Consider the following 24,442-nt stretch of genomic DNA (forward strand, 5'->3'; position numbering starts at 1 on the left):
TGAGCTTGCAGCGATAAAGATCGCCAGGGACTGCAGGCACAGGAGAGATGGAGCTGCTATTAAGCTCAGGTTTGCGTGGCCTCTAGTGAAATGGTGCTGACCACAAGCCGTTGAGGTAGCGTTCGAAAAACGTCCTGCAGTGAGGTCTGCGACCTCAGCTTAAAAGAAAAACGCAAAAGTTCAGCGCACATTTAAGGAACCTAATTGCTTCTCAACACTTATTGATTGTTGCAGTATAGTTTAGCAAAGCAGCGCGCTCTTCAACTGTAAGTGTTTCAAGCTAGGCCATCATCGCGTCGGCCAAATGTCGCATCAAGTCTCGGAACAACACCTGTCGGGCCAATGAAGTCTTACTCATCTTCTCGACGTCAATCCATTTTCACCTCTTCACCAACATCGCGTGCCAATCTCATCTGCAGGTATTGCCACTGTACCCCGGCGTTATTTCAGTCTTTCCCCAATCCTCTTCGTAATGCTCGTATCGTGTTTGGTTCGATGAGTGCAGCACGCCAAAAACACCGAACCGCCAGTTTCCGCACCACGCGTTCCGAGAAAACGCGCCGAAGCACTCATTACACATCGCGATTTGTACAAATGTCTCTTCTTCCCGTGCGACGCCGCGAAGAGTTTTTTTAGCCCAGAGCAGCGGACACCTTGATGAGGGGCGTCAGGACGGCGCGGATGTTCTTGTCGCCGGGCGCCGAGCCGAAGTCGATGCTCTTGCACTTGTTGCCGGATCGGTAGGCGGTGCACACTGTTCCGAGCAGCTCGCCGGCGTACTTCTCGAGGATTTCCTTGGCGAACTCGATCGTCTCTTCGTCGCACTGGGCCTGGACGGCCTTGTGCGCGCACTCTTCGAAGACGTTGAACTTGCTGCACAGCAATGCGAGAGAGGAGATTAGGTCACTGCGCTCCACTATGAGGTATACGGGAGAGCAAAGATTTTTAAAAAAGAAGAAAAAAACAGAGCTCCACGGTGACAGAGAACAGTGCTGGCGAACACTCTGGTCTCAACCGAAACTGAATGACTTCGTCGCTGGCGACTTAGTTCTTACTGAGCTCTGTGACGACGACTACTCTAGCTTGAGAATCTGTAATCGTAAAGCTTTAGCACAGCTCAGTGTACTTCGACTCCCTCCTTCACTGATGCCCCGGGCGACCGTTATGTATACGTACCAGCAAGCTCCGCCAATCCTGTGCTTGTTGGGAAGCTTTGACGCCACGTCGAGGTCAGCGGTGAGGGAGCGGACACACTTGTGGAATGCGGGGCCAGCCTTGTTCAGGCACGGAGCGTGCTTGAGAAAGTCTGCGAGGGAAACGTGCAGGGGGAGAGGAGGAGAAAAGTTTGTCTTAACCGAGATCAGTGCGGCGATATATACCTCCCGTTACACGACGTTGGCCAAAATGTTTTTTCACATTCCGCGAGATCTTGTACCTGAGCAGCTTACGTATTCGGCTACTCACGTACGAACGCGCGGACTGAGTTTTGTCATGCTTTGCAGAACGCTTCCTTGTTACGAGGACACTTCAGCTAGCCGGTTGCGTAGGCTTTGCATAGACAGCTGCGTCATCGACAAGTAAGTGTAAAAATAAATAAAGGTACCGGTAGGGCCCCATGCCAAAGCATTCATAATCATCACCGGCATAATTTATCTCGACTTGGTATTGTCTTGCCCAGTCATCTAAAAGCCCCGGTTAAAGGGGCAGCTGAAAATTGAAGTAATAGAAATGAATAAAAGGCCTCTACCAGCAATCCTCAATTAACTCTGTCTTGTCTCCACATGTTCCAAAAGGTGCCTGGAAATGTCCTAATCTTTAATGCAAATCCGAGCGCATTTTAATTCCTTTCGCACTACCCCAACCGAGTGGAGTATACCTAAACCATAAAGGTTAGTATGAGAGCGATCTCTCTATCTTCCCTGTCACCAGCGATGCCTCCAATATGTACCATGCAGGTACCCACGAGCATGCTTCAAGGCCCCTTTAGCAACCCGTCGAGAAGCGAGTTCCATGCTGCGATTATGTAACACATAGCTAGAGCTGTTTTCTCGACCGATCACTTTCAGGGACCAGTTGGGGACACAGGGCTATGCGACAGTGCGAATATTCGAAATTTTGAATACGAATTGAATAGTCTTTTATACTAGCTTCACATTCTATGCGAGCATTCACTGTTCGGAGTTGTCGATCACTCGTTTCGTTCAGTTACTACAAGGAACAACAACATTTCTTGCCCTCTAAAAGTGGAAAGACTAATGCAAATGGGCACACAGAGGAAGAATTATGCCGCAGGAGCACCGCAGTTGTTGCCAACACGAATCGGTACCTGGGTGAATGCGTGAAGTTTGAAACTCATTGTAGACTTCCTTAACCAGTACATATACGCTTTGGACACTTTCTGGGACCTCCCAAAAATCGAAGATCAGTCCTTCACGCAGTTTTCACTTGTTAACTATGTACGTCACTGCTGAGTCAGCCCAACAAACTTGTTTCGCCGATATCACCATATTTATATTCTTTCAAAGCAACGTGCTCTGCTCTAGTGTTATGCTTGGCTTGTTCAAAGGGCACTACAATGTACTTCACCTTACTTGCTCGTCCTTTGTTTCATTACAGTCTTTGTCCTGCCGAATCAGATACGACCGCATTTCCTTAATTTCTTATTTTCAGGAATCTCTGTTGTCCTGACATCCAGTTGTTAACGGAATTACATGTATCAAATAAAGTAAATGATCCCTTCTTTCTTTTGCTAAGCAAACCCTGCGGAACATTTCCATTGACTTTTTTCTTTTCTTTTTTAGGAACTGTAAACATACTACATTCGATTCTTTATTCAAAGATCGTTTTTTTTATATATATCGAATATTCGCTTTCTTCTCGATTCGAAACTTTCGCTGTGCGAATATCCCTGCTTTTGCATGACGTGGCGTTGAGCTCGAGGCCTGTGAATATCTCCAGCAGCAGCCACATGCTGGTGAGTAACCGTTACCGGTTACTGACGTCACACGCAACGTCGAGCCGTCATTCGCGAAAATATCATGCTGAGGCCCGCTACATACGCCGTTAGCGCGGAAGATGACGTAATCATGGAGATCAATTCGTGACAAGCAGGAAGGATGACATTCGCGAGGCGAGAGCAACGTGTTGAGGCCACAACAGCAACAACAACAACAAAAAACCGTGTTGCTTTTTTTTCTTCAGCTATGGCTTTGGCATGGCAGGTTGGCCTGCCATGCCAAATTTGGCCAATCATTCGGTTGGCCGAATTTTCACTTGTTTCACGAGTAAGCAACAGCTAATAACAAGCAATAAGAAGTGGTAAACACTGTGTTAACAGCGCAAACAATGAATTCAATAAAATAAGTTAGCACTTGCTTTAAAACACAGCTTCATCTGTTCGTCAGTGCATCCAAGCCAAGGTCGCAGCGTCACTTTTCCGCGTCTTAGTTGTCATTTAGCCAACCTTAGCATGATTTTCGAACGCCTAATTCGTGAATCCCTAAAAAAAACTATGAACTTATTGGGATCATGCCAAAACCACGATCTGATTGGGCACGCCGTAGCGGCAGACTCCGAAAATTTTGAACCAACTGGCGTTCGTTAACGTGCACCTAAATCGATTCGTGAATCCTTAGTAGACGGAGATTCAGTATGAACGCACATATATGCGTGGCTCGCCCGGTCCTCTACATTTTGAGACTTTTGAGATTGAGACTGTCCGTGTCTAATGTGCGGCCGCGTAATTGTCGCTTTAACGACGGTGGGAACCCGGTCGACGGTCGCGCTCACCCTCGTGGTAGGTGGAGGCTTGGTCGCAACGCCCCTCGATCTCGGCCTTGATGTCGTCCAGGAAGATGCTGCCGATGCCCTGCGCGATGCTGTCCGTGCAGCGCTTCAAGTAGTCGCTGGCGCAGGCCTCTGATTTGTGTTGCTTGCTGCTCGTGATTCATGGCGAGAGAGACAGAGAGAGAGAAAAGGAACAGAATTGTGAGCCTGCGTCAGAAGTTCCCTACGTTATGGCGCATGCACGACCACTGATGTACGGTAATCGCGCACGTCCATCAATGTACGACGATCGATTGTGTGTTACGCGAGCGGGTGCGTCTGCAGCGCTATACGGACATGACGGCGACGGCGACGGCAGTGGCATGACCGCTACTTTATTTAAATCCGGTGAAGAAACCTTGCAACCACTTATGGCACACGACCAGGCCCGATCGAGAAGGTGGTAAATCGCGCCAACTGTCTCCAGGCGCTATAGGTCGAAAAGTGAAAAATGGGCGAGTTGGTATTGAAGCAGGGCTGAATTCGGAGCGCTAACTGTTGGGACACAAGCTAAGGCACAAGAAAAGAAAGGACCTGTCCTTTCTGTGCCTTAGCTTGCGTCCCAGTAGTTCGCGATCTGAATTTACCTCTGCGCCATAGTTGGCGCTTCTCCGAGAGAATTAAGTATGCATGCGTCATGGTGAGCTAAAATCTGATAAGGTTTCTTCACCGACCTTGTCAATTTGAAACATCATTAAAGTGTACTCATGGTGGAGGTTAGTTAGTTCATGTTGATGTTGCTCAATACGCAATAGGACTAAGCAAAAAGAAAACTCTAGAATATTACGCGCCAGAACGACTGATTATGAGACACGTTGTACGAGGGGGGGGGGGGGGGGGCGTGCCCTCTTGGTCATGTTCTACCACCTTTAACGTGCACTCATGGCACGGTACACAAACGTTCTTTCTTCCTTTCTTTATATATATCCCCATCCGAATCCGGCTGCCAGAGCACGGGTCGCACCCTCAATCGTGGTGGGTCTAGGAGGAAAAAAAACGTGTCTATGGCCTAACGGTTTTTGATTTTTTAATGAGCCTAATGCATCGGGTTTTTATTCTCCTGTGGGGCTGCGCCTCTGCCGGTCCCCCTTTCACCCAAGAGGAAACGGTGAAGCTCATTAGGGCCCAGGAGCAGACCTCTCAAATCCTGCCAGTCCAGAGGGCCCGCGAGAGGGCCGTCAGGTTTCACCTGATGGTTCCCTCGAGCGGGCCTGGCCAGGTGACGTTGAGTTCACTCGCATCTATTGTGGACCAGATAAAGTTGTTTCACTCACTCACTCACTCACTCGCTCGCTCGCTCACTCACTCACTCACTCACTCACTCATTCACTCACTCACTCACTCACTCACTCACTCACTCACTCACTCACTCACTCACTCACTCACTCACTCTGAGAGCTGGTTCGATCGCAACATCGAACGCGTAATAATTTCTTTTGTGAAGAGCCCCGAAACAACGCAAGACGGCAACATGCCTATATCGCAGATCGGCTGGCACGAGTTAAAGAACGCTCGGCATTGGAAGGTGCATGCGCTTCGGTTAAGCGCTTTGTAAATAGCCAAATGTGTGCCATAACCGCCACGAATTGACTCTCTCCCCCCAAGCACGCTCTCAGCTGTATAAATACTTGTCTGGCATTGAAGAGCTCGCCTTTCGGCTCACGCATGGGAATTATGCCGGCTCCTTGAAAACCAGCTCACCTGCAGCGCGTGCTAATTAAAGCAAACTGAGCCTCGCAGGCACAAGAGATAGTGATCGCCCCTCGGCCCTCGATGGTGCACGCCTGCATATCCTATCTCGAGAACAGCTAGGCGAGAAGCTTACCGCTGTGACGTAATCGTTCTGGCAGGCAACACACCGATCCACTTTGAGTTCCTATCGAAGCTGTCTAAGCTGCTTCGAAGGTTTTATTGCTTTATTTTCCTCGTGTGTGTCGTACGTCTCTTAATTGTTTCTTCGCCATTTCTTTCGTTTCGCGGTTGTGTAAATGAGCGACGTTTATAACGGAAACTGTCGTGCTTCAATTTGGGAACTCAATACTCGATTACGCTTTTACTTTTCGCTTGTGCGTACAGCGCAGGCCTACGTGCTGCAAGAGCCTGGCCAATGGGGGAAGGTGGGATGGCTACCGGCCAATTCAAGGGCGAATTCTCAGCTAAGCCTGTACATGCGGATATCCTAACGGGCGGTATGTTGCATTGAAATTACACGGTGGCCACCTTGCAACCATCGTCAACAATGCGCGAAGCACATTGGAACGTGTCAAAAGCAATTGTCTTTAAGCGATCAATCCCGAGAAATGAATGCGATTTAAAAATATTCAAGGCCGCTGGAGCATAACCTTGGTGTGTCTGTTAGCACATTTTAGCGCTTCTGTCAGGTGGTTTTTGCAACAACGTCTTTATATAGCTCGTTGAGATGACTTGTCACTATGGTTACCTTGTTGACACGATAACCTTACGCATAGTGCGAAGGAATGCGCATAGAGCACCAGTGGCTTTTTAGAACAGTTCTTTTTCCATTCTAGATTTAAAAAATGTTTGCGATATGGTATTGTTATAGCTTTTGCGCATTTTACTTCACTTTAGTGTAGTAGCCCAGCTTACGAGATAGTCGCGCGTGTTTGGTATCTCTAAATCTCTCGTGGGCCACATTACCTATACTGTAAAAACCAGCCGTCACTTTAACGGTCATGTTTTTATCATTTTTGAGAAGTCGTCGACGTCATTCTCACATAGCGATTTTTTATTGCCGTGAACAAGGAGAAGAGACAGTCACGAACACCACATGAAAAAAAAAGAAAGAAAATGAAATTGCTCGTGATAATAACGCGATTCTAATGGCTTCCCTGTAGGTTCGTGCTGTGTGCCTTAATATTAAATGGTTCGAAATTGAGCTGTCAAGATATTTCCCACCCTTTACTGCAGCATTTTGTTTTTTTAGGTTGCAGGAGCGGGTCATCCAGCTGTGTCTTTCACGATCACATTTAGTAAGACAATACACCTTCCGAAATCAGAAACACAAACCAGCCTTGCGGTATTCTGATACATTATAGGCCATAAGAAATACACTTCCACCGCGATTTGATATTGATATTCTTTGTCTTTTTGGACTGTTGAAGATACAGTTACACAACTTATAACGCTTGTTCCCGATGCCGCTACTTTGGTTGCACGTTTGGTTGCATCCCTGCCGCTTGTCTTACACAAGCACGTGAGTCACGTCTTACACAAGACGTGAGTAATAGTTACCGTGGTACAAAACGAGAAGATAGAGAGAGAGAAAAATAGACATGCGTGTACATTTAGGCCACCGAATAACTCACCTGCAGTAACTCTCAAGCTCGCTCGGTGTGGTCGGAACCTTCTCCGAGGTTGCGAAGATGAACAAGTCGGCGGCGCAGGCGTCCACCTTCTTGACGTCGCAATCGGGACCGGCCGACGCAAAGCCAGCGAGCCCTGCAAGGTGACACATTGGTCTCAAGCGCCTTTTTTTGCCGAGCGTGCACAAAAAAATAAGCGAACGAATTGACAAACGCAAATTACGCCAAGATGACGTTTTGACAACACTTATCACTATGAGCTGAAATGAGATATGACGTGCAAATTGATAAATTGCGACAGACAAAAGATAAATGCAACAAAACAATCCCAATGCCGCTGACAAGAGCAACCGAAAATCGTTGATCGTTCTTACCTCAAACATTAGGCGAATGAAAGGCCCTTACAAGTAACGTCGGCATCGAAACGACTCCTCAGTCATCTCCGTCTGCAGTGCGGATGTTCTTGCAATGTTGATGCGTTTAATTTTATTTTTCGTTTATGTTTTCACGCTCTGAACCCTGTTTCGTGCATTTCTTTTTGACAGGAAATGTAATCGCGTCGACCTCATTTTGTCACTACAGGCCAAGACGCGGTTAATCCTATATGTTTGCTTTGCTTTCATTATGCTTTTCCTCTTACTCCTTTCAAGGGAAACTTTATACTATTTTTTCATATTATGTAACTACACCTGCCTGGGTTTCTCAAAGGCAGCCGGCGGTACTGTTTAAATACTTAGTGTACGTCTGTGCATCTGTATATTTATTTATTGGGTTGTTTGTTTAAAATTATTTGTTTAATTATGCATTTATTTAATAATTCATAAATTATAAAACGATAGCATACATATTTGCGGCGCAACTTGGAAATGCGACAGCTAGGGAAAAAAGAAATTGTGTGCGAGTAGAAAGCATAGGCGAAGAGGAGCACGAAGCGAGAGAGGCTGTAAGGGGACAAATCGTGTAGCTGTAAAAGTAGCGTTTAGGGCAGCGTGATACTCCCGTAACAATGTCCACCCTAGATTGCCTGTCATGCCGCGATCCCTACGGCCTGTTAGGAGATTTCGAAGAGCCCTCGTCAAACAGTCTCGTGAACGGCATTTACGGCGACAAGCGCATTATATATGTGTCAAGTAAAAAAGAGAGAGAGAAAATGATAAATGAAAGGTAGGGAGGTTGACCAGGACTGAGCCCGGTTGGCTACCCTACACTGGGGAAAGGGAAAGGGGGACGGAAAGATGAAAAGAAGAGAAAGTCCACTGGAGATATCAAAGTAAATTAACTTCGCAAGATGTACTTCAATATTTCGGCGCGCAAGACGACGCCACCGTTGTGCTGTAACGTTTCTTCCAGTGCGTCTGTCACAGCCTACACCAAAATGGCAGTCTCGTGTAAGGGCGTCTACAAACGTTTACAAACACATCCTGCAGTTCAAATAAAAAGCACATTGTGAGTATATTTATCCAGTCCTCTTGTATTAAGAATGGCCGTAGTGGACGTTTTCGCGACAGTCGCTTTGTTGTTGTTTTTCTATACATACTTGGCGGTCAAAGACCAAGCAGGACATGTGACCGAGAAACGCGCAAGGAAGCCTTCCAGAGCGAGAGACAGTACATGTGACGTCAACTGTGCCTACGTGCGCCTCACACCCTCAGCGCGATGCTTTATAATTGCGTCGCTCAGTGAATTAGCTGCAGTGAAAACAAGGACGATTTCACGCTTCCGATTAGCTTTGCCCAATGCATGAGGGAGGCTGCGAGGACCTTGAGGGATGTTGTTCATTTCTTTATTTTCTCTCTCTCACTCACTCTCTCTCTACGTGGAATGGAGGAAATAACGGTATCGGTATCGGTATCCGGTGAAAAGGCCAAGATTTTCTGGAGATCACACCAATACAACGTTGGTGAACCACCAGAGAGTAGGGCAAGTGAAAAAAAAAGAAATGTAGACAGACTGACAGACAGAAACCGAAAAAAGCAAAAAAGAAAAAGGAAAGGAATACAAACGACAGTCAACAAGCGTGAGGAAGCAAGATCAGGAGCCTTTGCACGGTGGCAGTGAGCAGCGATAAACACATGTGGAAGTTAACGCACGTGACCTTCTCGGCAAGATCACATCATTACGTCGCTCCAAGCTCGTTGCATCATCCATTAAAAGTAAACATCGCACTTCTTTTATTCCTTCTTTTATTCTTCCTCGCCGCTCTTGTTGCAATTACTGGTTATATGTATATATATATAGTTCCTGATAGTCGCTTCATTTACGTATGTCTCCCCTTACTCAGTGCCACTGTGAGTCTGCATGGTATTGTGAAACAAAGAGGACAGTGACAAACGAACACGCCATAATAGATACATACATCATTCCTCAACAGAGGTACAACGAGATGTGGGTAGGCGAAGGCGCCCGAGGCAGAGAGAAAGATGTTTTAGTTTTTTCCAGCTGGAACATTGTGCGGAAATAAGGCGAAAGGAAGCAAACGTTATCAAAGCCTCCAGAAACACACACGATCGAGTCATGGTGCGCAAGACTTCTATTCTATTTTCTATTTTCTATTCTAATTCTATTTTCTGAGAAAGGAGGCTCACTCGGCCTGAAGGCGAAGCAGCTGAAGGGAATCTCCGGGCGTTTCCTGTCGCGTCTTTGTCTTTTCTCATGCGCTTTTGTAAATAAAGCACATTTGTTCATTATTTTTTATTGCTGGGAGCTTGCCATAGCCAAAGCCCGTTATGCCAGGGCACGAAACCACGTACTCCGCAGATTAGGCTATTACCTTACTGTGCCTCCGATATTTATCTGACGGCATCTGCGAAAGTACAGGTTTCACTCACGGGAGGTTCTGCACTGGCGCTAGGCCAGCCGATTTCCGATTATCTACTGCACGATCAGTTGTGCTCTCGACGTCGGGTACTCAATGCGCAAAATAGCTTAAGATGTTGCCTCTATACGGGGTGAAACTGTAATACGTACAACAGCAAAAAAGACTGTTGTAATGTTACGATGCAATTTCACCAATTTTCGGCACCTTCCCCCCAAAATATCAATGCGTTATCACGTGCTAATGAAAATCAAGCTGAGCTAAAATGATTAGATGCTTCGTGGCGGCTCACCCTCCCACCATTTGCTCGCGCTGTTTTACGTGACGATCCCTATCGAAATGCGAAACCTTGCTCGGCCCGGTGAAGTTTCGTTGTAGTTGGCCCTCCTGTGTTTTCGTAACATGGTAGTGACACGTCTATTCTGCGGTCACGCGACACTTAGTTCAAGGAAGCGCCACCAGCAGAATAAAACCCCGGATACTATTTCGCTATTGAGTGTAAGTGCGCTGTTGAGTCCCGTAAAGGTACTTGATTACGCTTCAAAACGGCTTCTGCATGCTGTTCCTGAAAACGGCGCAATTGAAGTACTAATACTAAATGCACGAAAAATTCGTTTGCATCACATTAATGGCGTTCTAGAACATCGTCCCAATTCATGTAGTTACAGCATCATACGGTCCATCCGAAGCTGCGGCTTTTGAACAAATATGAGTGGTTGGTGAAAGCGAGACCGTTTACGCACCTGCGAGCAGGAGACAAAAGCCAATCCGAGACATGGCTGCAGTGAGCAGGTGTGGAGCCGCGTCCGTGCGGTGTGCAAACGGCGGAGTGAAAGCAACCCTGAAGCTCTGGAGGACTCGAAGATCCTCATCGGCTCCAGTTCTTTTTATAGGCCTTCCGAGTCTTGCGGCGAGGGTGACTCGTGACGGATGTCACCGGGAGCGGAGAGAAGCGACGAAGCAGGACTCTGTGGGAGAGGAGGAAAGGTGCGCGCGGTTCGAGAGAGAGCGCGCCGAAGGTGAAAGCCATTGCCACTGAAACCTGCCCCCCCCCTCCCCCCTTCCGCGCACGGTAAATGAATGCCCTTGCCTGGAAGAGTCGCAACATCTTACGCGGCGTTGGCACCCGTATTCGGTCTGCAAGGTCCTCCCGGGTTCGCTGCGGGGTCCGCCAATTGCGAGCTCGTAGAGCGCGTCCGCTGCACGTCATCGGATTGCGGCGCCATTTTGTGGCGTTCAGAAGCCGTGCCGGAGCCCTGCGGGTCTAACGGCGGGTTTGTGGACACGACTGGTGGCGCTCTGCTGACGTTATGTGGCGGCTTGTGTTCTATGCCCTGCCCACCGAAACACCGGCGGGACTTTGGATCTATTATTTCGATGCTTCTCATGAATCGGTCTTCTCGGTAAGCTATAACGAAGGTTCACTTCATGACATAAGAAGGGCTGAAGTTTTCGCCATCATCTTGTCTATAAATATATTATAATTATCAGATTTACTAGCACATTCTGCTCACACTTTTCGCTCGGAATCTTTTAATCCCCTTCAGCCTTAATTTGCACAGTAGCATGTCTATGGTTGTATGCATGCCGCAAAAATATCTGCCTTCTAATGAAGACGTCCTCTCACTCCCTCGCTTCCGGGGGGCTTTGGAAGGTTAACTTATGAATAAGAATTGTATTCGCAGAGTCATTCATCTTAAACAGAGCCAAAATAACGGACGAAAAAGGAAGAGCACGGGACTAGCGCTAAATGCCAACAACGTCTTTATTGAAACCCGCCCAAATATATACTATTCGCAACGGGCTGAAAGAGTGAAAGGAAGAAAGGGAAGACGAGTCATCGTCTATCAACTCTTACTGCACATGAGTCACAAACGTAAAACTATACAAGTGTAAAATACACTACATGGACACAATCGCGTCTAACTTCTAAGGAACTTCTAAGGAAGCTTTAACTCGGGGCCAACTCCGACGCGGCCTATTCAAATACATGTAAAACGCAAAAACGTTTTTCTTAGATAACCCCTGGACAGATTCTGATTAAATTTGTTGCATTTGAGAGAGAAAATCAAATTCTAGTTACTGTTGGAAGCGGAATTTCTGTTTAGGGACTCAATTTCGCTAAATGAATTTTCAAAAATTCGAAAGTGCCAAAATAGTAGAAGCACGAAGTTTACAAATTAATAGCTCTGCATCAAGAATAGATATCGCGGTTCTGTGAACGGCATCCATTAGATCATTCAAAGCGGAAAAATCCTATGCGCTAAGTTATATCTTCCGTGAATTTGTTACGTTGTGTACAAGGGTTCTGCAAAACCTGTATTTCCATATCACAAATTTTTTGTAGATTCATGTGTGACATATAAATTTTAGCCCCTTTAGATGTACTATTAGGTGCAATTAACATCACTGTGCTATCATTTTTATTGCTGAGTCACAGAGTTGTAAACTTGATAGTTTCGTTTTTGAAAATTTGCAATTTTTGTCAATTTTCAATGAGAAATTGACGACGTAAATTGAAAATTCTATACCAACAGTCACTAGATTATAAGTTTTTCATTTAGGTGCAACAAAATCTCGTCAAATTTGGTGCTGTGGTTGCCGAGAAAAACGAATTTTCCTTTTACATGTATTTATATAGGAGCACCAGAGCTAAAGCTTCCTCTTAAGTTACTTATCGCAAAGAGCTATAGAAGGGCGCTCACGCAAGTAGCTCCTAACTCACAAATTGAAAAGGCCTCAAGGATTTCCCTCGCTATCTGATCGCTGTACCTTCACAGCACACGTGTGAGCAGCCCCACTTTGCACAATGAACCGCTAGATTACTACCAGCGACACAGTGCGCATGCTCACGGGAGCGTTCATTAAGGCAGCATCCTGTTTGCCCAATGTAAGTGCAGCCTCAGGAGTTGGAAACGGCATAAACTACATTAGTTTCGCAATCTACGGGTTTGGCGGTATGTCGCTTACTACACAGACCAGCCGTTTGCTGGCTGTCGTTACCTTCTTGCACAACATTCCCAGCTCTTTCAGTGCCGCAATCAGCAGCTCAACACCGGCCCGGCCCGCGGCGTTCTTGATGCGGTGGGACACTAAATGTACATACGGGATCGCGACAGTCTTACTTATGTCCTCTACCACTTCTCGCGGTTTCATGGGGGAACGAACCTCTTGCAATAAGACTTCCGTGAAGGATGACAGCACTTGGGCTGGATAGTCACTTGCGTTAAGCCGAAAGACTTGGTTGGCGAAGCTGCTGCACATCAAGTGGGGGCAAGAGCGAACCACAGCATTTCTGAGAGCCCCTAGGGCTATGGGGCACTTCGCCACTTTTGAATGATTGGAAGTGCCGGGGAGAAGGTGTTTCTTGGAACGTGGAGCATACATCTGACACGTGTGCTTCTCCTGGAGGTGCAGTGCAACGTCAAAGAACCGGATTTGGCCTTTTTCAGGCCCTTATGAACGTCAACCCTCGTAAAATGCTCTTGAGCGTTTAAAAACAGTCGAACAGAGATGTCGCTTCATTTGGGTGGGCAGAAAGGATCACCAAAAAATCGTCAATGTAACGAAACACTTTCACAGGAGCTGCTCTGCTGAGGCGATCCCGGAGGAGACTGTCATAGTGCGCCAAGACTAAATCATTCATTATGGGTGCAATTCGAGAGCCAATAAATACCCCACTTTTCTGCACACAGAACTCTTCATTATGAAAGACAACCGTAGATCTTAGGTAGACCTGCAGCAGATCCAGGAAATCGATGACGTTGGTGCACACTGCCTTCTGGAACCAGACCTCGCCTATCACCTCAATTCCTTCTTGCACGACGGCGAAGAGGTCAACTTGAGGTAGGGAATAAAAGAAATCCTTGATGTCCACCGAGAAAGCCTGTGTTCTTTTGTTGCTGGATTCCTTACTATACCTCTGTGGAGTTGCGTATTAAGAACGGGTCTTCGATCGACAGCTGCCTCAGACCTTGCAGGGGGTACATCCCGAGGCACTTCTGCCGGGTGCCCACTTCAGAGACAATTTCTCGGAAGGGGTCGCCCATCTTGTGAGCTCTGACGGTAAAAAAACGCGGAAAGGCATATTTCCTTGGAGCGCTTCATCGCACTAAACAACTCCTCTAGAGCAGCTTCTTCCAACTTTCTTTCGGAACATTGCTGGCCGATGGTACTTAGTGGTCGCACAGGCGATCATATTAGCCGATTGTGTGCTAGCGATCTGTTTGCCGTAGAGTGCAGATAGGGACGAACAATATTCCTCTATCACTCCCACGGCTCTCTTTCCGCCCCCTTCCTTCGCCAAACCACATCACTTCTATAGCGCCTTCATATTCTCCTCAATACGAGCCTCTCAATTCCTTTTCACCGCCCTCAGCACATATGCCGTTCGGACAAACGGTCTGTTTTTTTACGTGTTATAGCATGACAAAGAAGCTAACGCTTAAATGGTGCAGCTGCCCATGGACCCGGCATGTCACTCAGACCATCGATATAAAGTGAGTTCATGGTTGAATGTGTTGCATAGTGCCGGCTGTTTTTTTTTTTTAGAATGCAGCTAATAGGCGCCCGTTCCTGCGTTTAGCGACCGCATCCCTTGGCGTAACCTAGCGAATGAGCCGAGCGAATGATGAAAGAGCGAACGTTGAGCGCAGTAGGGGCATGAAAGACGGTGATAGCGAAGAAAGCGAGAGGGTAAAAGCGGTGGAAGAGGGTGTAGCGGAACCGTGAGGAGGAAAGCGGAAGAGGAGGGTATGACGAAAGCGTGAGAAGAAAAATGATGCGGATCCCACGCACTGTGGGGAATGTAAGCGAAGCTTTCTGTGCTGTTGATAGCGAATGTTTATTTCTTCCATGTTTAGTTCAGCACGAGAGTGGCGAGTTTATCTTAAACGTTGCCTTCCGTGCACCACTACTGTTTATCTGCCCAGTACACAGAACACACAGGCCAAGATGTTTGCTTAAGGTATTGTTGTGCACCATAGTTCATAACCTGTGAGAGGATTGAGGATATTTACTGCGTCACATGGTACAAATCGCATCGCGGAAAAAGTATGAAACTTCAATTGTGTTATGAGGCTGTACGAGCAAAAAGTACAATCGGATTATGAGGCATGCCGTAGTGGCGGGCTCCGGATTAATTGTGACGTCCTGGTGTTCTTTAACGTGTCCCTAATTATAAGTGCACGAGCATTTTCTTTATTTCGCCCCGTCGAAATGCAGCTGCTGCGGTCGGGATCAGACCCACGACAGCGACAAATGAGCTACAAACGTACTTTTGTGCTACCACGGGGACAACAGAAGGGGTCATTTGGCGTGTGACCACCCCCGTGGTGTCGCCTAAACCCTACGGTGCACTTTAATGTGGCCATGCTTCTGCAAACGCCGCAAATTGTCCGCTTGACAAATGTGCATGTGTTTATACGAGAGCGATATGTGCAAGCTATGCAAGTCTGTTAGAGCCACCCTTCAACACATGTTGTGGGGAAGTGAAATATACCAAAATAAAATGGCAGTCTCCCCAGAAAATCTACGGGCGCTGTGGTCGGCCGTGCTGCTCAGCTCACAACTCCAACACCAACACCAACCAAGGAAGTCGCACTGGAGCAGCAGCTCCCAGCGGCCATCTAGGCGGCCCCAGGCCCCGGCCTCCCAATCGTCGGATTCCAAATAAAGTTATCACATCACATCACATATTTTCGGGAAGTAGCGGAAACGAACCGTACCATACCTTAAACTTCAATTTATCCCGTTTGCCCGCAACCGCTGTCATGTCTATAATAGTAGCGTTTTCTTGTCTTCTCACGTCACCTTTGGCCTGTCACCCTCCCCCTTTTCCCGTGCCCCCCTTTTATGAGAACTATGAGAACTGCGAGCGAAGAGTGGCAAGGCTGTTTATTCACTCGTTTCGTGACTGCGTCGGTTCTAACCACTCTTTGTCTCCTCTCCCTCGTCCTCTCTACCATTCTATCTACCTTCTCTCTGGCCTTGCACGTTGGTGAAATCTCTGCAATGCATTTGCCGCCGGTCGGGGATAAAACAGCTGTCAAGAGGCTAATTTGGCGACGCCCAGGGAGCTCCAGAGGGTATTGTGCACTTTCGACACGGCGAAAATGTCCAAACGAGTTTCTCGCATCGCCTTTCTTCTCTGCCGCGTTCCTGTCATATATACACACGCTCTGAACCAGCTCTCGACGTGGTCTGCCAGATAGCAGCAGCGTCACCGCGCTTGCGCACTTGACCTCCAGATTAACGAGGCAGTCGCGGCACACTTCACTCCTTTTGCAATGGGCCGCACGAGACAGATTGTCCGCGTCCGCCAATATATCGCGAAATGAAAACACGTGTATAATTCCGCTCAAATTTCACGTTATGGAGTATCGCAATGGTCACCTGTTTCTTTTTATTATGCATTCCCTGTAGGGTGGTTATTTTTCATCTGTGTGATCTGTTACAACCGCTGCGTGGCGTTTGACCCTTTCTTACTCTCTAGGGAGCCTTACCTGAAAATGGTAGTCTCATAAAGGGTAACGTTTACAATATCTTTCTTTCTTTACATAAGGATAGAAAATGGCCTTAAGACATTACCTTAGTTAAAGTACAAAAAAGTAACAAACAGAAATGTTATTTCACTATAATCGAAGTAGTTTCTTTTTCTGCTCTGTTCACCCAAACACAAAACAATGCACTACCTATATCTCTCTTTTCTTTAAGTAATACACCTATATTAAGCAACTGAGTTGATTTGTTTCTTTATCGGCATAAGTGATCACTATTTCAAATTAATCGTCTAATTATATAGAGTAATACATGATGATGCCTGTCTATGATAAGAGCGCTTTGCGTCATTATCGCGGAACATAAAAATCAAAGGGGGCATCCGTCGGCTGTGTCTACCGGCCGCAATTTATTGTGATGGTACTTGAGAATCCACCTCACAGATCTGTGCCCTTATTTAGTCTTGTCCCAGCTTTAGCGCTTTAATTATTTTTTTTCTTTTCAACTGCGCTGCTGTGCTTCAACCTGCTTTCTTTGGCACCGTTCCGATGGCCATAAAACAACCACTGGTCCTAATGCTGTCACGCTGTCGTCCTTATCTTCATCAGCGGAATCTGTAATGTGCTTTCAAAGGGCATCAACGGCAAATGCTAAGTTGACGTGTTCTGTGGAAATATCGTTCCAGACACCTCGCAGCGCTTATTTCGCGCCAAGAAAAGACAGCTACTTAAAGAAAATCGCCTCTGAAGAGCCCGCACGCCTTTAGCACCATGCAAATCGCCCGCCCCGGAGAGGGAAGTAGTGACGTTACATACGCCATCACCGCCCTTTACTCCCGGCTCCCGACAGACGGCGCTATGGGCGTCTTTTTTTTGGGGGGGGGGGGTGCAAAATGCGAATGGGTGGCCGTAGAGAAACCGAGCCGGGACAGGGCGGTGGATTCGCCGCTGCAGCTGCTCTTGGCCAGGTGGCGTGGGCCGTTTCGGGATTTCTCTGCCACTTGCAGTTTGCGTGAGTTTGCGCAGCAGAACGCGATAACGAAACTACCGAAACGCGAAAGCGCGGCCGGCGCAGAGTGGAGAAAACGAAGCCCTTCTACGGCCCCTGTCGTTGTCAAGCGTACCGTTAGTGAGTTCTTTCTTTTTCTTTTTTAAGCATAGAAAACAGGACAAGTAGCTTCCTCCTTTGTATTATAAGGCGGTTCAATTACCTTTTCATTACGAGTGTTTGACTACTTGTGACATAATTTTAATGAAGAGCGCCTTCGTCATCGGACTAGTACTTGAATGTTCCGGGGCGAGGGTCTCTAACCGTGTCCTACATTTACATCAATTTCTCGACTACTCAGGCTCTGTTACGCAATAATATTTACGCCTGAGACGTTCTCGAGCACCAAACTATCACTTTAGCTTGACTTCATATTTGCCTTTAGTGACCCTTTAAACTGCATTAGCGGCCACGGCGACCTCATTTCGATGGGGGGCGAAATGCGACAAGTGTGTACTTAGACTTAAGTGCACGTTAAACAACGCCAGGCGGTCCAAATTTCCGGAGACTCCCTCTACGGCGTGCCTCATAATCAGATCGTGATTTTGGCAAGTAATACCCCGCGAGCGTCTCTTAGGATGCGTTGGGAACATCACTTAGTTCCTGATAAAAACGTCAGAATTTTTTTTTTTGTAGACGATGGGGCACTTCTGAGCTGCCACTGCCATTCTGAAAACCAATTGCTAATTATTCTGCGAACCCTCAAAATAAATATGAATAATAGTGTGGCTGGTCGGTGGTCTGTGCTCTCTAACAAAGCATTCGCTTTCGCCCATGCACTGGAATAGACAGAGGAAAGAGGAGTAGTTTGGCACTGTACCCAAGAAATCAGCGCGAGCGACACGCAACCATATAGAAAGCGCAGTCCACACAGGAATTATGAAGCAAAGAACGCGAAACGAACGTGCATACATTTTTCGAGCGCATTGTATGCACAAGAAAATAATAATACGAAATAACTTTTCGTACGCGCACTTTCTAAGTTGAACAGAACGATTAGATTAGATGCCATGCTGCTATTGTTTTTTATTTGTTTGTTTTTGTACTCCTTCCTCTTCGCTTTCTTTTTCTGCCCTCTTTCTTTCGGTGCATTTGTCTCCTCTTTGTGCCTCGCTTGGCGAGTGTTATGCACGCGGATATACTTGTACAGAAGTATGCGCTGGCTAACTGTCTGCTTTTAAATAAAGAACTCTCTCTCTCTCTCTAATAAAAAAACAAAGAATATTTATTATCGTGTTGGACAACTCACCCAGAAAAAAAAAGAGGAAAAAGAAAAGGAAACGGCAACATATCTTTGAACATAGCACGTCCTTCTCTAGACCATGTTTGTTATGAGCACCGTTTGGCAGTAGTTCATTTAATCTAGTGCACAGTAATATATATATATATATATATATATATATATATATATATATATATATATATATATGTAAGCTATGCTGGTCTTTCTTGCTCCTTTTGTTTCGCAGTGACATTTTTATTTTTTGCCAAGATCGCTTTTGTTTGCCCCCCCCCCCTTTTTTTGGCTAATTTTTTTTTGTCCTGGTGGTTGTGTACTGCAGTATACGCGTACTCATTTTCTCTTTTCGTGCGCGCGTTATGTAATGTACGTATCCACAAAGAAAGTTGCTTAGTTGTTAAAACGCCGGTCTCTCTTTAACTGTTTATTTTCCCCTTGGGAAATGCGAATGGTTTGCGCAATCTTTCTCATTTTGATAACTGGCGCAAGGTCTCGTCGACTGCCCTTTCAGTTCAAAAACGAGATTACTTTACTATTTTTTTTTCTTATGTTTTTTGTGTCGTATAGCTCTTGCAAATGACCGCTGTCTGCGACTACTTTTCTTCTGCGTAACAAGACAAAATAAATCTTGCTTTCCTTGAGAAGCATTTCTGCCGAACAAATTTATTAATTTGTCCACCCTCTTTGGCCCTCCGCAGCCCTTGTGCTATAAGACCTGATTAGTGGTCAATTTGTCCGATTACGAGTTGTACAGGCGCGCTGTATTTTGCTCATGTGCTCAAACATAAATTCTGCTTTGTGGAACTCACAGTTGGTGCTTTCTGCCTACATACCTGGCACTACGCTACGCTGAACCAGATGTAAAGGCTTCTAATAGGCTATAACCACGCTAGTCAATGATCAAGGAATGTCGGGGCTTTGATTTCTGGCATTGGTAACATCTTGGTGAGGGCTAGTCGGTTCGTCCTTTGAACTAAGCTCGAACAGCACATCTTCGCAAGCAACAGCGCTTGTTCTGTGGTATGGGTATTTCTGTGCGTCCTTGTTTTAGTAGCAACGCTTTAGCTTTTGCTCGCGCTTGCGATATGGCCCAGCGGCTGAGTAGTACTATGACGCCATCGGCCCCCTCCCCTCCAAAAACGAGAAAATAAATGCGGGACATGTATAGTCATAGTCACCTTTCATTCAGGAGCTGCCAAACTGTTTACGGCAAGCGTCGTGAGTCACGACTTTATGTTTGCCCAGGGCCTCACATGTTCCTTCTCTTTCGCTGGCCATGAAAAGGTCATGACGTCACACGTCTACGAGCGCTACGGCACGTGGACATAGGACCGTATCATGAATTTCGCGTGAATTCCTTTTTTTATGTCTTCCGAATGTCTTCTCCTCTGTCGTCGACGCTGGCAGAAATTCCTTGAGGACAGCCACCACGACGCTGATGACAACCGACTCAGCCTACTACTCTCTCGGGGCTTCCAGGATATTTAATTACAGTCGTGCGAATTACCGCTTCGAGTACACTTCCTCGTCGGCCGTCGACAACCGCGCAATTTCAGATCCACGTGCGCTGCGGGCGCCTTTGATACGCGGCCCAGTGGATGGCGTTTATAAATAAACATGGCGAATATCGTTAACTTGGCCTCCGCGACCCGCGAGAAAGGCGCGTTGCGCGCGAAAAAACGTTGCCCGGCGCTACAGGCGTGGACCTTGAGCAGCACTTGAGGGGGCGTGCGACATGGGGACGCCGTCTAAACAGTCAACGCCATCCTTGGGCGGAGGTCTTCGGCGCAATCGGGAGGGCGCTAAGCATTCCGCACACGCGACAAATTTCGGTAAAAGCGCGTTCATGTCCTTCGCGACGCGCCCGCCTTCATCGCTTAAGAAATTCTGGATACGCCGTCATACGACGGCGATAGGCATAGAAATTTCGTCCGAAGAGTTGCAAATGCTTCGCGGTATAAAAAATGCGTGCCTTGCCAGAATGCATTGCCCTCCTCTTTGTCGGCACGCGTACGCTATACCTCAGATAGCGCGTGTAACTTCCCGATTGTGTCGTGTAGCGTCCAACATTCCTTTGCGCTTCGTGAACTTCATTTTTTCTCTTCTCGCTCCTTCTTATCTATCCTTTCCCTTTCCTCGCTTCCAAGTGTAGGGAAGCCAACTGGGCGCGTCCTTTGTTAACCTCCCTACCTTTCCCTTTTCGTGTCTCTGTCTCTCTCAGTGTAAATCTTTAGCTTCTAAGATTCACTCAAATTGCTTGTTACTGCAAATTGATTGCGAAATTTCGCCAATTTTGGGGACGGAGTCTGCTGCTCCTTTTTTTTTCTATTCAGATGTAGAAACACATCTTCCTCGCTGCGCACGAGTGCTCAAGAAAACGGTAATGCTTCTTCAGCGGCGTAGTCGTTGGTGTTCATTAATTGTTCCCCGAGCCAGCTCAGATGTGGTTTCGAGTTAGTCAAGATAACGCTTCGTCAAAGTTCGCGACATCTCTTTTCTTGTGCGATTCTGTGGCATGCTGACGATGTCCTAATAAAATAAATGCGGGGACTGGCTGCGCGAGCTCCAGAGCAGATTTGTAAGATTTTCTTGTAACAATTCTCACTGGCACTCCCGAAACAAAGGAACTGTACGTTAGATTTTGTGCTACCAGTTTGTTCCCTCATTGTGTTTCGCTTTTCAAAACAACGCTCCATGTCGAATGACTCGGCAGCAATTTCACCACCCGGAGTTTCTCACAGTGTGCCTATAACCATAAGTGCTAGAGCGTTTCTGAACATCGAATCCATCCAAACGCTGGAAGCTATAGCACAGACGCACCACGAAGCATTCAAACATTGAAGCTCTTATTGAAGCCGGAATCGATGGCCGCACATTTCAGTGGCCGTGCAGTTATTTGACTGACAGGCATTTCTTCGTGATGACCTAGGATGGCGCCACAACTCAACAACAAACATTCTGTGGAGTACCGCAAGGTGGAGTGCTGAGCCCGACGCTATTCAACCTAGTGCTCGTTGGCCAACGAGCACAACACAGTTCAAGTATCAATCTATGCCGACGACATCTGCATTTGGGCGCCTGCTGTAACACGACTACAGGTACGAGCAAGGCTACAAAAGGCAGCTACGTTAACATCACTGTGCTTGCGAAAACAGAACATAGAGCTGTCTTCAGAGAAATGCTGCCTTGTTGCATTTACTCGGAAGGCAATGAAGCGTTACTGTGTAACTGTGAATGGGCGAGCAATTGTAAACGCACGGAAACACTGCTTTTTAGGGGTAATTATTGACAGCGGCCTATCATGGACCCCGCACGTTTCATACCTAAAAAAGCGGTTAGTGACACTAATACATCTCCTCAAATTTCTCGGTGGAAAGTCATGGGGCAAATCGGTGCGGTCAATGATGCAGCTTTATAGCGCCGTGTTCATCGGTTTCGCAAGATACAGCCTCCCTTTGCTTGATAACACCTGCACAACAAACCTGCATGTACTCCAAGGACTACAAGCTCAAGCCCTAAGGACGTGTCTCGGTCTTCCGAAGTGTGCGTCTATAGCAGCAACGACTGTCACAGCTCGAGATCACCCAATATCAACGTACTTGGCAACCGATGCCCTCAGGGTGCATATTCGGCACGTTGCCTGACTACCTTCTCACCATCGTGCCGCTTTACCCGCAGAAAGGCCACACACAACATTCAGTCGCATAATTTTTGCCAATCCTACCTCGTTGCCATCGAACTGCATGCCTGCAGAAAGACCATCCTCACCCTTTATGGTGCTTGCACAGACCTGAAATACGCATCACCACCCCAGGAATCACGAAGAAAGCTAACATGCCATCGTTTGCCCAGAAGCTGACCACATTAGGACTTTTACATGAGGTGCACAGTGGCTGCGTACACGTTCACACCGATGGATCAGTCACACCTGGAAGTTCAGCTGCCGCTGTGGTGATACCAATAATATCCGTCAAAATACAGTTAAAAACGTCATATGTATCACCAACGAAAGCTGCTGAACTGCTAGCCCTGCGTGCGGCTCTTCATTTCATTCCGGAGGGACCACCCCATTGCATGATGAATCTTCTGTGACACCAAGGCAACCTTACAAAGTGTACTCTCACCACTGCGCCATGGATCACATGAACAGCTCGTCACAGAAATCAGAGAAGTCCACCATCGCATAGTTGACGAAGGACACGATATAATATATCAGTAGTTACCTAGTCATTGTGGCAAATATGGCAATGATCGAGCAGATGTAGATGCCCGATTTGCCGATGATGGTGACAGCTGCATTGCCATCCCACTATCGAGAGAGGACGCAGCGAAAATACTTTCAGCACTTGCGCGTAACTTGACATTAGCTCAATGGAATTCATCCGAGCTCACAAGTGCACGCCTTCGTACCCTGGACCCTAGTTTACAGCTCCGTATTCCGCCCGACCTTCCACGACGTAACTGGACCTTTCTAGCCCGTCTATGGCTTAGAGTAGCATTTTCAAATGCGTACTCCTTTCTTATCGGAATGGCCAACAGCCCACTTTGTGACTTCTGCGGGTGCAATGAAACAATCGCGCACCTTCTTTGTCAATGCTCTCGTTTCAACCCGCAAGGAGCAGTCCTCTCAGCCGCCCTAGAAAAACTGGACAAGCGCCCAATGACAGAGAACAACATCCTTGTAAAGTGGCATACGCGAACGTCAGCGGGATCCGTTATGAAGGCGATGCTGCGGTATTAGAAAGACACGGGACTTTTTGACGGATTATGACTGTACACTGTGTTACGTAGGATTGTACAGTGACACTGCATAACACTAGGAACGCTTCACAGACTGCGTGACAGTGCCCACAGAAGCAGTTCATGTGTATCGGGTCTGTGTGCGTGCGCGCGTGTGCGTGTGCGTTTGCGTGTTCTTTTTTTCATTTTCTTAATCATTTTTTCTCTCTCACCTATCCCATCCCTTTGCCCCTCCTCCAGTACAGGGTAGCCAACCAGAGATAATCTCTTGTTAACTTCCCGGCCTTCTTGGTAGAACGCGCTTCCGATGGGCTGTGCGAATTTTGGCCTTTTTCGGCAGTCTTTCGATCTTGTTTTCCTAGGCTTTGTGCTCAATCGACGACGGAACTCGAGAGGACCACGAGGATACCGCTTTCTCCGCAAGTGGGACCTTATTTCCTCCATTTTTGGACTTTGTGTGTTCAACGCAGCACGTAGCTGAGGCGCTGAGGCTACCGCGGCCGATCGGGCCCGCGGCGTCCCCACCGGAGGATCGTTTGCCGCTCGTGGTCGCGCGGAAGTTGTGAATCATGGCTACTATGGAAGGAGCGACTACACCCGAGGAATCTTCGGTTCCAGGACAATGGTACGCTAGCGAAGGAGGAAGGTACGTGCCGCTAGAGAAGAGCGGGCAGAAAAGTGCGAAACAGCGAGCCCGGCAGAGGCAAACAGGCAGGAAAATGGCGGCCAAGTCGATCGAGCGTCAGCATACGCGCATTCCAGACGGCGCCGAGAAAATTGTTCTCCGACCACGTGGCGGCTTAGTTAAGCTTACAAAATATGGAACAGCATATCTGACTGACGTCATCAAAATGTCGGCGGGGATTAACCCACGCGAAGGGAAGGAAGATATAATAACTCCAAATATGAAGCAGCACTCCGTTCTCGTCATCACTACGAGTGCGGAGAGGAAGC

The 24,442-nt window shown here is 47.2% G+C and overlaps 1 protein-coding gene across 1 annotated transcript in view; it reads right to left on the reverse strand.

Moving 5' to 3' along the window:
• Window positions 1-632: 632 nt before the first annotated feature.
• The window catches only part of LOC135912617 (uncharacterized), a 54,201-nt gene continuing 30,391 nt past the window's right edge, over window positions 633-24,442 (reverse strand). The window contains exons 7-13 of the mRNA XM_070521975.1: window positions 22,972-23,057; window positions 13,884-14,022; window positions 10,707-10,896; window positions 7,152-7,284; window positions 3,790-3,935; window positions 1,177-1,306; window positions 633-873 (exon numbers count right to left, since the gene is read on the reverse strand). Of these exons, the coding sequence (XP_070378076.1) occupies window positions 633-873; window positions 1,177-1,306; window positions 3,790-3,935; window positions 7,152-7,284; window positions 10,707-10,896; window positions 13,884-14,022; window positions 22,972-23,057 (1,065 nt within the window). The remainder of the gene's footprint in view (window positions 874-1,176; window positions 1,307-3,789; window positions 3,936-7,151; window positions 7,285-10,706; window positions 10,897-13,883; window positions 14,023-22,971; window positions 23,058-24,442) is intronic.

This window comes from Dermacentor albipictus, chromosome 7, assembly GCF_038994185.2.
Source record: "Dermacentor albipictus isolate Rhodes 1998 colony chromosome 7, USDA_Dalb.pri_finalv2, whole genome shotgun sequence".
NCBI classification, from domain to species: domain Eukaryota; kingdom Metazoa; phylum Arthropoda; class Arachnida; order Ixodida; family Ixodidae; genus Dermacentor; species Dermacentor albipictus.